The sequence below is a fragment of the Hyperoodon ampullatus genome (assembly GCF_949752795.1).
Source record: "Hyperoodon ampullatus genome assembly, chromosome: 13".
Lineage (NCBI taxonomy): Eukaryota > Metazoa > Chordata > Mammalia > Artiodactyla > Ziphiidae > Hyperoodon > Hyperoodon ampullatus.
This window is the reverse complement of record NC_136926.1, coordinates 38,513,046-38,526,544: the sequence shown is the minus strand read 5'-3', so window position 1 is coordinate 38,526,544 and position 13,499 is coordinate 38,513,046. Positions and strand designations below refer to the sequence as shown.

Below are 13,499 nucleotides of genomic sequence, written 5' to 3'. Positions count from 1 at the left end.
GAAATCAGGTGGTGATAATGGGTAACTGTGGTGGCAGGTTTAGATTAGATGCTCAAAGACAGCCTCTCTAAGGTAGTAAAATTTAAACTGAGATTGAGTGACAGCAAAAGTCAGTAATGTGACAATAACGAACAAAAGGATTACAGACAGCAGAAAGAGTGCCAAGGTCCTAAGGTTCAATTGATCTTGATATTTTGAAGGTAAAAAGAAGGCAAGATGCCAATTCAGTGGGAATAGTTTTTTCAATAAATGGTGCTGGGACAACTGGGTATCCACATATAAAAAGAATGAAATTGGAACCCCACCTCACACCACATACAAAAATTAACTCAAAATGGATCATATACCTAAATGTAAGAGCTAAAACTCTTAGAAGAAAACGTAGATATAAATCTTTGTGACTCTGGGTTAGGCCACGGGTCCCCAACCCCCAGGCCGTGGACCAGTAGCGGTTCGCGGCCTGTTAGGAACTGGGCCGCACAGCAGGAGGTGAGCAGCAGGCGAGTGATCGAAGCTTCACCTGCTGCTCCCCATCGCTAGAATCATCGCCTGAACCATGCCCCCCACCAACCCCAGTCTGTGGAAAAACTGTCTTTCACGAAACCAGTCCCTGGTGCCAAAAAGGTCAGGGACTGCTGGGTTAGGCAACAGTTTCTTAGAGATGACACCAAGAGCACCAGCAACAAAAGAAAAAATAGATACATTAAACTTCATCAAAATTTGAAACTTTTTTGCTGCGAACAACACTATCAAGAAAGTGAAAAGGAAATCCACAGAATGGGAGAAAATATTTACAAATTATATATCTGATAAGGGTCTAGTATCCAGAATATTATAAGAACTTGTACAACTAAGTAATAAAAAGACAAATAACCCCATTTTTAAAATGGGCAAAAAATCTTAATAAACTATTTCTTTAAGGAAGACATGCAAATGACCAGTAAGCACATGAAAAGATGCTTAACATCTTTAGTCATTACAAAAATGCAAACCAAAACCATGAGATACCACTTTACACTCACTAGTATGGCTATAATAAAAAAGACAATAAACAGTCAGTGTTAGCAAGGATGCGGGGAAACTGGAACGCACTTGCATCAATGATAAAATGATGCAGCCTCTTTGGGAAACAGTTTGGTAGTTCCTCAAGAACTTAAATACATCATTTGTAGAGACACGGATGGACCAGAGACTGTCATACAGAGTGAAGTTAAGTCAGAAAGAAAAAAACAAATATCGTATGTGAACACATATATGTGGAATCTAGAAAAATGGTACAGATGAACCAGTTTGCAAGGCAGAAATAGAGACACAGATGTAGAGAACAAATGTATAGACACCAAGCGGGGAAAAGGTTGGGTGGGATGAATTGGGAGATTGGGATTGACATATATACACTAATACGTATAAAACAGATAACTAATGAAAACCTGCTGTATAGCACAGGGAACTCTACTTCACTTTGCTGTACAGTAGAAACTAACACAACATTGTAAAACAACTATACCCCAATTAAAAAAAAAAAGAACTTAAATACAGAGTTACCATATGACCCAGTAATTCTACTCTTAGATATCTATCCAGGAGAAATTAAAAGTTACCATATGACCCATCAATTCCATCCTATGTATATAGCCAAGAGAAGTGAAAACATACATCCACATAAAACTTGTACACAAATGTTCACAGCAGCATTATTTACAATAGCCAAAAAGCAGAAACAACTCAAATGTCCATTAACTGGTGAATGGACAAAATGTGGTATATCCATATAGAGAATATCATTCAGCCATAAAAAGGAATGAACTGGGCTTCCCTGGTGGCGCAGTGGTTGAGAGTCCGCCTGCCGATGCAGGGGACACGGGTTCGTGCCCCGGACCGGGAAGATCCCACATGCCGCAGAGAGGCTGGGCCCGTGAGCCATGGCAGCTGAGCCTGCGCGTCCGGAGCCTGTGCTCCGCAACGGGAGAGGCCACAACAGTGAGAGGCCCACGTACCGCAAAAAAAAAAAAAAAAAAAAAAAAAAAAAAAAAAAAGGAATGAACTACTGATACATACAACACAGATGAACCTTGAAAGTATTAAGCTAAGTTTAAAAAGCCAGTCACATGAAGTGAGAGAGTAGCACTGACATATATACACTATCAAATGTAAAATAGATAGCTAGTGCGAAGCAGCTGTGTAGCACGGGGAGATCAGCTCAGTGCTTTGTGACCACTTAAGAGGGGTGGGATAGGGAGGGTGGGAGGGAGGCTTAAGAGGGAGGGGACATGGGGATATATGTATACGTATAGCTGATTCACTTTGTTATACAGCAGAAACTAACAACATTGTAAAGCAATTATACTCCAATAAAGGTGTTAAAAAAAAAAAGCCAGTCACAAAAGACCACATATTTTATTATTCCATTTTTAAAATGTCCAGAATAGGGAAGTCCATAGAGACCAATAAGGAGATTAATGGTTGTTTAGGGCCTGGGAGACAGGGTAAGGATGGAGGTAAGTGGAGTGACAGTTAATGGGTGCAGGGTTCCTTTTGTAAGTTAAAATATTCTAAAATTAGACTGCAATGATGACTGCACAACCCTGTGAATATACTAAAAAACAGTAAACTGTACATTTTCAATAGTGAATTGTATGGTATATGAATTTACATCTCAATAAAGCTGTTAAAAAATATAAAAGGCTGAGCTTCCAGTAACGGAAGGCTAATTAATTAGCTAATTAATTAATTCAGATTAACCCTCTAAGGACAACTGAAAACTTGGATAAATTACATTAATTCTATGAATACTTACAGAGCATAAACCATGTTCACAGCATTGTTTTAGGCAATGAAACAGAAAATTGTTTTCTTAAAAATAGTAAAGAGCTGACATTCAGTGAGGAATATATGGCAAAAATCAAGAAGGCAAGAAAGATAAGCAATGCATCATCAGCACTCAAAGCCACTTTTGCCTTGAGGATATCTGCCAAACAGGAAGAATCAGCTGCAAAACTGAGCTACTCTTTTAGCAGCTTCCTGAAGTGAGGATGATAAAAATAAATCTCTGAGTCCAAGGGAGGTGGGGAATCTAATAAGTCCTACCCCAACCTTCTTCTAGACTGGGACCTACGTCCTCAGGTAAGGATGAACCAAACTGCAGTCCAGTGCCAAGTCTTCTCGATTATCTAAGGAATCACAGGCCTTGAGCTGGGCTAGATTAAGGTAATCTTGGACTAGTAGTAGCACCCTTCTAAGGGTGCCTGGCAGGAGTAATGAAAACTCTTATCTGGAGAAAGGTATCTAACCTAGGCCTCAAAATTATTCCCTCAAATATCTTCTCAAATATAACATCAAACACTAACCAGAAACACAAAGGGGTAAGATACAATGAGTGAGAAACAGTAGAAACAGATACTAGAGACATACCCACAAAGACTAAGACACTGGAATTATCAGACACATAAAAATAACAATGCTTACCCTGGTTAGAAAATTAAAAAACAAGTTTGAGAATATCAGCAGGGAATAAGAAACTAAAAAAGTGATACAGCAGACTTAAAAAAGACTTTCTAGGAATGAAAAAATACAATTACTGAAATTAAGAACTCATTTAGCAGCAGATTATTCATAGCTGAAGAGAGAAGTAGTGAACTGGAAAACATTTCTAAAGAAATTATGCAGAATGTGATGGAGAGTAACAAAGAGATGAAAAATGTAGAAAGTGTAAGAGACAGAGGATACAGTGAGAAGATATAGGATGTCTACTAGGGTTCCATAAAGAGAAAAAGAGAAAGCAGCATATATAATATTTGAAGAAATAACAGCTTAAATTTTTACAAACTGGATGAAGGACAACCAATCCATAAATTCGAGATGCCCACAAACCTGAAGAATGATAAATTTTAAAAATCCATGCTTAGATACATCATATAAAGCTGAAAAAGAAACAAAAAACCCAAATAACAAACAAAAAACCCAAAGAAAAATAAAACCTTAAGAGCAGTTAGAGAGAAAAAAAAACCTAGATTATCTTCAAAGGAGTTAGACTGACATTTGCCTTATCTATAGAAGCTAGAAGGCAAAGTAATGATTATCTCCTACTAAATGAAATCCTATATCCAGTGCCAACCTACAATCTTCTACTGAAACCATTCTTCAAGAGTAAAGAAATAAAGATTTTCAAAGAGAACACAAATCTGCACTAAAGTAAAGTCTAAAGGGGGAAACAGACAGAAGGTCAGAAATACAAGTAGTAAATACACTGATAAATCAAAATTAATCCTGACCACATTAAATAAGAGGAAAGAAAAAAAACAGATCTAGCAGGACAAAAAGAAAGCCACATGTAAAACAACTGCTAACATATACTATAGGTCTTACCATATGCAGGCACTGTTGTAAGCTCTTCACATATTTTAATTCATTTAATCCTTACAACAACATATGAAGTAGGTGGTATATTAGCCTGATATTAAGGAAGGGAAGACTGAAGCAAAGAGATATTAAAATCTGGCATATTTGAACAGATTGTGGTGGGCTCTAGAGAGCCTTGTGGTGGGCAATGTTCCACTTCTGGACCTGGACAGTGGTTACACAAGTATTTGCTTCATAATTATTATACTATATTTACTTTATGCCCTTTTCACATTACCATTATATTTCACAATAATAAATGATAAAAGAAATGAACAAAGTCAATGTGGCTGAACAGTAGTGACTGAAGGAAAAAATGGAAACAGAAAAATAGGCATACATTAGGAAATGAAATAAAAACGTGATTCACAGCTACATATTTCAGTGTGATTCAACTGTACATTATTATTAATAAACTTTGAACTTAAAGAATCAATAACTTTAGGGACTTCCCTGGTGGTCCAGTGAGCAAGACTCTGCGCTCCCAATGCAGAGGGCCCAGGTTCGATCCCTGGTTGGGGAACTAGATCCTGCATGCATGCCGCAACTGGGAGTTGCATGCTGCAACTAAGAGTCCGCATGCTGCAACTAAGAAGTCCGCATGCTGCAACTAAAGATCCTGCATGCCATAATGAAGATCCCGTGTGCTGCAACTAAGACCCGGCACAGCCAAAAATAAATAAATAAATAAATAAATAAAAATAATAAATAGATAGATAGATAGATAGATAGAAACAAACAGGCTTGCAGAAATCAATGACTTTATTTAAGGGTTACCTGTATCATACACTGGGACACGTAAAACTACTTATAAGTAAAATAAAGTGGCAATTTCCTATGTTTTCAACTTTTTAGAACCATTTTTCTTTTTTATCATCATGGTAGATTCTAATCTGGTAAAGATTTTCCTGCAAAGCATTTTATGTACAAAAGCTTACCTGACTTCTCAGATAAAGGGAAAAGTCTGGCCAAAAAGAGCTGAATTCGTCCACAGAAGACTGTATTCTGGGATTTTGATAATCTTCGTAAGAGATCTAACAACACATGGAAACGAAGGTTACACAGGTGAGATCATTCTATGTTTATTACAACCATACCCAAGTTTCTTAACCAGTTTGTCAAAAGTATTTTCCTAAAGCAGTAGTTCTCAAAATGGGGGTAGAAACTATTTTTGTCACAAAAAAGCTCTAGAAAATTAGGAATAAAACTAAACAAGTTTAGCATGGGTAAGACAAGCTTTACTAAATTTTTTTGGTTTTCATTAAGTTTATACCCAGAACAGGAATAGTTTAATTTACAGCAAATGATCAGTTTTAATAAGTCAGACTGCTATTTAAAAATGAAGATACAATCTACTTTAAAAATTTTACCACTTATGTTTAATTCCACCACCTGTTTTCCTGGCCACATTTACTTTTTAAAAAACAATCATTTACTGTTGAATTACTTACCATTGCACATACGTAGTAAATAATTTTTCCCAGCAGAATAGAATGTATTCTGAAATTAAGACAGAAATTATTACTATTGTTCTGAAGTTGCTGCACATTCTTCAATAGTAAGTCACAGGAAGTAAAATTTTAAAGAACACTACTATGCACTGAGAATCTACTATGCCACTTTCACTTTTTGCAAGCAAATAACATTTTTAATGAAATAAAAATATTTTCAAATATATAACAAAACACGATCCTAAGTAACTTTTAAACATGTAAAAGTGTGTGTTTTCAAGTTAATTGTATCTACTCAAATTTTTTTTTTTTTTTTTTTTTTGTGGTACGCGGGCCTCTCACTGTTGTGGCCTCATCCGGTTGTGGAGCACAGGCTCCGGACGCGCAGGCTCAGCGGCCATGGCTCACGGGCCCAGCCGCTCCGCGGCATGTGGGATCTTCCCGGACCGGGGCACAAACCCGTGTCCCCTGCATCGGCAGGCGGACTCTCAACCACTGCGCCACCAGGGAAGCCCTCTACTCAAATTTTGTACTTCCATTTTTTTCCTCCATATGACTTTTACTTGGCTTTTCCAAGAGAGCAGAATATATAATTCTCATAGGGACAAACTTTTTGGCAATCAGCAATATTAGAAATATAAGCAAAAAACAAACAAAAAACAACAACAACAAAAACTACCCTCAGAACTCTGGATCTATAGAAAGATAATATTAGCAGAAAAAGAAACAAAGGCACTTACTGATTTCCAAGTAGCAACATTTTTTTCCACAAAAGTGAATATTGTGTCACACTGATCCAAAGGAAGGCAATCCAAAACATCTCCCAACAATACAAAAGGTGTAGATGCTGTACAAATACCTTCAAGTGGAGCACAAGCCAATTAAAAAGTTTAAAATACTGTTGAGTAAAACAGCCCATGCAAAATAATTTTGTAGAAAATATTAAAGGTATACTTTGTCAATCCTAACAAGGCTGTGAAAGACAAGAAACAGAAGCAACCTAAAGTCCCCAAACAGGATATACTTAAGTAAGTGTTGGTATGTGATGATGATAATCATTTTTGATAACACATCTAGAGCATTTACTATATGTCAGGCACACTAAAGTGCTTTACATGTACTAACACATGTAATCCTTATAACCCTATGAGGTAGATAACATTATCTCCAGTTTATAGAATGGGAAAACTGAGACACAGAAGTTAAATAACTTGCCCAAGATCATAGAGCCAGTAAGTGGTAGAGCTGGGATACGAACCCAGGCAGTCTGGCTCCACAGTCTGTTTTCTTCACCACTAAGCTATTCAAAAGAATATAATGCAGCCAATTAAAAACGATGGTTATGACGACTATAATAACTTGGAAAATGTTTATGATATAATGTCAAGTGAAAAAGGCAGGGTTCAAAACTGTATGGGTATTATGGTTATCACAATAAAATCTTTTAAAAAGACCAGAGAAACTAAAACCATATACCAAAATAAATGGTAGTTTTTTTTTAAAGTAGAAGAATTAGGACTAGTATGTTCCCTTCTCATTTCCAAATGTTCTGTACTATTGCTAAAATTTAAGTTGTCTGTGATTTGAAAGAACTACTTCAAAAAAGATAACAAAACATCATTGTAAAGCAATTATACTCCAATAAAGATGTTAAAAAAAAAAAAGGGTAAATGAACTTCAAATTGAAAATTCTGTTCTTCCACTCTTCCTAAAGCTTTCAAAGCCTTCTGAAGTGGCAAAATAAATATCTGTTTCTAAAAAAAAAAAAAGATTTGATACTGATTTCAACTCATTAAACTTTTACAATACCATTGTTTCAAGGGAAAAAAGGGTAAAATAAAAAGTTGTTTATTTCTAAATTCAATCTTACTAAAGTAAAGCAATAAATTAAAGACTTTAAGGTCATCTAGGCTAGCTAAAAATACTTTTACCTCCCTGCTCATTCTTCCTTCTATTTTTACGTAATAGATACTAACACTTGTTAAGTGTTTAGGAAAAGTAGACACTTCAGCATGATATGTAAAAAAAAAAAAAAGTACTGAGTGTGTACTATTAGCCCAAAATACTGCATTAACACAGTATGTTCAGAAACAGGAAGTAGTATTTCCAGCTCTGCTCTGCACTGGTAAGATCATATCTGGAATGTGATGTGAGGGATACTGCCTAGAACCAGGGAGGCATAAGGCAGCAAATTTCAACTCAATACAAAGGGGAAATTGCACTATCAGAACTATCTAACAGAAATCAAATAGTGAGCTCCAACAATGGGAGTAGAGGCTGGATGACCACCCGCCAAGGACTTCACTGAGGGGAGACAGGATAGGCCAGAGACAAGATTGGACCATATGACCTCTAAAGTCCTTTAACACTTAGATTTGTGATACTTTTATGTCCTGTATATCCAAGAGATTTGAGAGGCATACTCCCTGCCCTTAGCAGAAGTATAGTCTGGCAAAAGTTAACTCACATTAAATAACTATAGAAAATTACCTAAATTCCACTCTCAAAGATTCGGATTCAGTAAAAGAAAGCTAAAGCCTGGCAATCTCAAATTGAGGGGCTTCCCCGGTGGCGCAGTGGTTAATAATCCACCTGCCAATGCAGGGGACATGGGTTCGAGTCCTGGTCCAGAAGATCCCACATGCCGCACAGCAACTAAGCCCGTGTGCCACAACTACTGAAGCCTGCGTGCCTGGAGCCCGGGCTCTGCAACAAGAGAAGCCACTGCAATGAGAAGCCTGTGCACTGCAACGAAGAGTAGCCCCCGCTCTCCACAACTAGAGAAAAGCCCACGCGTAGCAACGAAGACCCAACGCAGCCAAAAATAAATAAATAAAAATAACTAAAAATAAATAAATAAATAAATAGTCTCTTGAACCTATCCCCTACTGCCACTGCCCCATTTTAATTGTCCTCTACCTAGTTTTCCTGCCAGCAGTTTCTCCCAATTCAATGGCTCTTCCATAGGTCCTCTTTAGCATGGCACACAAAGCCCTTTACAAATGGCCCTAACCTACCCCTCCTGCTAATTTTCTTCACCATTCTCATCATCCTCTCACCATTCTGCTCCACATTTTTTTTAGTCATGGTGAACTAGGTCTTTATTTAGCTATATCCTTCTGTTTCTGCCTGACAAATTACTCATCCCTCACATCCCAGCTCTTACGTTACAGTTTCCTTTCTAAGACCATCCTGATTCCTTCAGACTCTGAAGTTTAGAGAATCACTTCAACCATACTTCATTCCTACTTCACCCCCCACCCCAGTAAGACATTTAGACGTGTTTCCTCCATTAGCCACTAGGCTCCTTACAGGCAGCGAATACGTTTTATTTACCACTGAATCTCCCAAGTCCTAGCTCAGTACCAGGCACATAGTAGATGCTCAATAAATATTTACCTGATGAACAGAACAAGTGGAGAACAAAGAAAGTGCCAAAGTGTGCACTGTATACACTAGTGACAAGAAATACCTGTGAGCTAATTTCCATGGGATTTCTTGGCAAAGGGGGTAGGCAGAATTTTAAAAATGAACAAAATCAATTAGGTAGAGAGGTATGGGGAGAATAAGTTTTAAATAAAACATGTCATGCCCAAGATTGCTTTAAAAAAAAACAAAACAAACCCATACTTACCTTCAGTAACTCCCCCAATAGCAAGAGAAATAATAGCTAAAAAGCTTTCACATGATGAATGATTTATCTACCAACAAAAAAGAAAACAGCTTAATTCAGGAGTCAGACTTTAGACTAATTTGATAATAAGAAAAACATATCCTCTGACATTAAATTGATTATCACAAACCCTGGATAAAGATATTTCTCACAGAAGATAAGATTACTTTCTAAGATGAAAATTTAAAAAATGAACAGTAATAACCCTAACTGTACAAGTGTATCAAATAATTAAACAGCAGGTGATTCACTTAAAATCCAAGTCTTAGGAAGATCGTTACATTAGCATGATTAAGGCTGTAAGCTAATCAACTACACATGTGCTGAGGCCATAACTCACTCAATGGCACAGGACAAAGGCAGGGCCAGGGGAATTAATTGTATTGGTCCATCAATATGTCTGAAGGAGGGTTTTAATAGAAGAGAGGTGGTGCTTAGGTTTGATAACATCATAAAATCCAGCATTTATTGAGTGTACATTAAGTGCCGTTTCACACAACCACCATGAAAAAATGGTATTTCCCCTCTTACAAATGAAATTGAGGCTCAGAAAAGCAAAGTAACTTGCTCAATACCTGACAACAGGCAAGTGACTAGGTCTGAAGAAGAGGAAAGAATGAATTTGACATAGAATTGTCCAAAAGAAAGGGACACTGTTTTATGGACACGGGAAAAGGGTCTAGCTTCTTGAGATCTAAGCCTTGCTAAACCAAGAATAAACTATTGAAACTTTTCCTTTCATTTGGGTGCTCCACTAATGGTAAATAAATTCAGATTTTTCATGTTTAGATTAAATTTCTCTACTGAAGTTGGATAGGCTATTGTTATTTTTGCAGGTGAACTGATAAGGGGATGCCATAGGAAAATGAGGGCATGGAATCCCAGCTCCCATGCTGAACACCCTTGGACTAGACCTTTTATGCCACTACAAGATGTGTCACTGTTTGTTTATACAGCAAAGCGAGAGGGTTCACCTTCAAATTACAGTTTTTGCTCAGGAAGACCTCTTATCAAATTTTCTTATACATATTCACTTGCAGAGGGCTCTACTCATTTAGTAAACCAAACCCTTAAACAAGTCAAACTGTGCTATTAAAACCCTTAATCCTTACACAACTCCTATACTAACTATGACCAAGTTAGGTTTCACAAAGTAACAAGTTCACTCTAGAAAAAATAGTCATGTTTAAATATCTATTCTAAGGATAAAAGCAAATTTAAAAATAATATTAATTTGCCAGCAAAATTCTAACGATAAATAAAGGAAAAACATACTTACAATTTCTTCTTCTAGAACACCTCTAAAAGCTTGGTCAAGGGTACATTTTTTTTCATTTTCACTATTAAAAACAAAAAACACCTGCATTTTTAAAGCAGCTCAGGGTAAGTATAAAGATTTCAGCGAGCCTATTTCATGGATATCAACGCCTTACCTTCCAGGCAACTGGCTGAAGGTATTCAACAAGGGCTTGATATTTTTGTTGTTCAGGGCCTCTCTGGTAGATTTCTAGAAAAATAAAAATAGCAAATAAGTAGAAAGATTTCTGCTTACTATTTACTGAAAAACATATCACTCATCAATAGTATGTCTAACTAAAAAATGTTTATACCTGGGAAAAATTACCTATGAGTCATTCTATCAGTAATTCTTATTCAAATACCACTTACTGATATAGACTCATCACTTTAAGCCTTGCAAGAGCTCCCCAGCTAGACTTTCTCATTCCAGGTTTTCCCTCCTCCTTTCTTTTTAAATATCCCATTCATGAGAGTATCCTGCTTTAAAAAAAAAAATCTCTAAGTGGCTCCTTATTTCGTAGCTTCCTCTAAATGCCCTTGATAATGTTATCCCACCCAAGCTATGCAACCTCATTTCCCAGTACCCTCTAACACATACTCTCTACTAGGGTCTAGCCATTTTCCCATCATTTTCTATCAAGCTCACTCTAGTGTATTCATTCCCATTATTCCTCCCACGTGCTCACGCAAATTCTATCCATTCTTCAAGACCGATCAAAAGTCCTACCTCGGAAAAAAAAAAAAAAGTCCTACCTCGTCTACGTAGCTTGCCCAGCACAGTCCCTAACACCAAGTAAACACTGATTGTCTTAAAGTAGTAAACCTGCTGGTTGTCTTAAAGTAGTCATAATTGAAAGACAAAAATATTGCCAAGTCATTCATTCTGTGAAAATTCACATACACTTGGAAAATCAATGTTACCTCACAGGAGTTACATTTATACTGGAAAAGTCCATTCCTGACTCTGCCTGTGAATAGGCTGTGTAATCTTGGGCATACTCCCTTACCTCTGTGCTTCATTTTCCTCACGAGTTAAATATGAGGGTTGTTGTAGATCCTTACTACCAACAGCAGCAGTGGCATCACCTGAGAACTTGTTAGAAATGCAGAATCTCTGGCCCCATTCCAGACCTACTGAACCAGAATCTACATTTAACAAGATCTCCAGGAGATCCCACCCGATGCTCAAGCTTGAGAAGCACTGGGCTAGATGAGCTACCATTAAATGGTCCCCTCCAGGACTAATATAACCTTGGATATTCCTAACAATTACTCCAGGCAGAATTTCAGAGCACTAGGGAGAAATACAGTCAAACAATTTAGTGATGGGCAACATAAAAAGAATACTGGGTTTGAAGTCAGAGAAAACAGTAAAGTAAATCATTTAACTTTTGGAGTGGGGGGAGGCTGTCTCAGTTTCTATCTCATCTACCAGGGATAATAAAACAGCCTCCTGACAGTGCTATTCTAAGAGTTAAACAAGCTAACATGAAAACGCTCTGTAAAGTGTTTCCCAAATGCTTAAACTACTGTTCCCCAATGTGTAAGAATAAAATGACAGCTGACAACCCTTCCCAAGCTGACCTGTTTGTCCTGTCCCACTTAGGACCTTCCTCTTCTTTCTCTTAGGAATGAGATACGGAGGATTAAAGGGTGGTGAATAAGCGGCCAGAACAACCACCTGGCAGCTTAGGAGGCGGGGCGGGAGCCGGTTCTCTGGGCTAAAGTCAGTCCCGCCCTCCCCCTTCAGCAGACCCCTTCCAGTTCTGGAGACACCTGCCCAGCTGAGAGAGCACTGCAGAGGAGCTGGACCCGAAGAGAGGTAGTCTGCGGGTGACCCCTCCACGCAGGGCGCAGACACGCCCAGAACGCGGGGTCCTGGGACCCGCCAGCGGGAAGGTGGAGGCGGACCGCAGAGGACGCGCGGAAGAGACAGGTAATGCGCCTTTGCCACTTCCCAGCCCACGACGAGGCCGGGAGCCCGTCGCCGCCGCGCACACGCCTCTGTCCCTGCTTTACCCTAGAGAAAAATTCGAGTAATTTCAGGGAGAGGAGGGCAAAAAATAGCGCTGAGCCAGGGCCGCACCCACCCGCCTTCCGCTCACCGTAAACCGCGTCCGCGCTTCGGGCAAACTGAAGAGCGGCGGCGTAGGAGACATTTTCTCGGCCGCGCGTGCCCGCCACCGCGCCGCGGCGCCCGCCGATGACGTCAGGGCGGGAGCGAAGAGATTGCCGGCTCCGTGCGCGGCTAGAGCGGCATGTGAGCGCAGGGGCGGGCCCGGTGGGGGATGGGAGCTTCTATGGTGACCGAGGACGGGCGGGCGCTGGGAGCCGGAGTCAGCCGCTCAATGCCCGATTCGGGCTCGTGGGTAACCCCTGAGGTGACGGTGGATGTGTGGCCTTGTCCTGTAAGCGCTGCGGGTTGCAGGCCGGGACGCGCACTTTGGCTGTGGTTTTCCTGTTTGGGGGAAGCCTGGTGAAAGGCGGCTGGTTACGGCTCAATGGGCCGCGAGGGAAGGTAACCGCCGCCCGAGAATCCAAGGCAGGTGGGTTATCCGGGAAAGCTCCAGGCTGGGGAAGTGTTGGCAGTGGCCGTGCACCGCCGGACCAAAGTCCTTTTCGAGGAGTGGTCCCAGCTCCGGATTTGCGTTTCTGCCCTACAGTTCATGGGCCCTGTA

The 13,499-nt window shown here is 39.4% G+C and overlaps 1 protein-coding gene across 2 annotated transcripts in view; it reads right to left on the bottom strand.

The window, feature by feature from the left end:
- THOC1 (THO complex subunit 1) overlaps window positions 1-12,980 on the bottom strand; it is a gene marked incomplete at its 5' end in the record, with an annotated part of 50,300 nt that extends 37,320 nt beyond the window's left edge. For both annotated transcript variants that reach the window (XM_079717292.1, XM_079717293.1), the window contains 7 exons: window positions 5,337-5,432; window positions 5,850-5,898; window positions 6,590-6,708; window positions 9,484-9,550; window positions 10,802-10,862; window positions 10,956-11,029; window positions 12,927-12,980. In XM_079717292.1, coding sequence (XP_079573418.1) covers window positions 5,337-5,432; window positions 5,850-5,898; window positions 6,590-6,708; window positions 9,484-9,550; window positions 10,802-10,862; window positions 10,956-11,029; window positions 12,927-12,980 — 520 coding nt within the window. The remainder of the gene's footprint in view (window positions 1-5,336; window positions 5,433-5,849; window positions 5,899-6,589; window positions 6,709-9,483; window positions 9,551-10,801; window positions 10,863-10,955; window positions 11,030-12,926) is intronic.
- Between the last annotated feature and the right edge of the window lie 519 nt (window positions 12,981-13,499).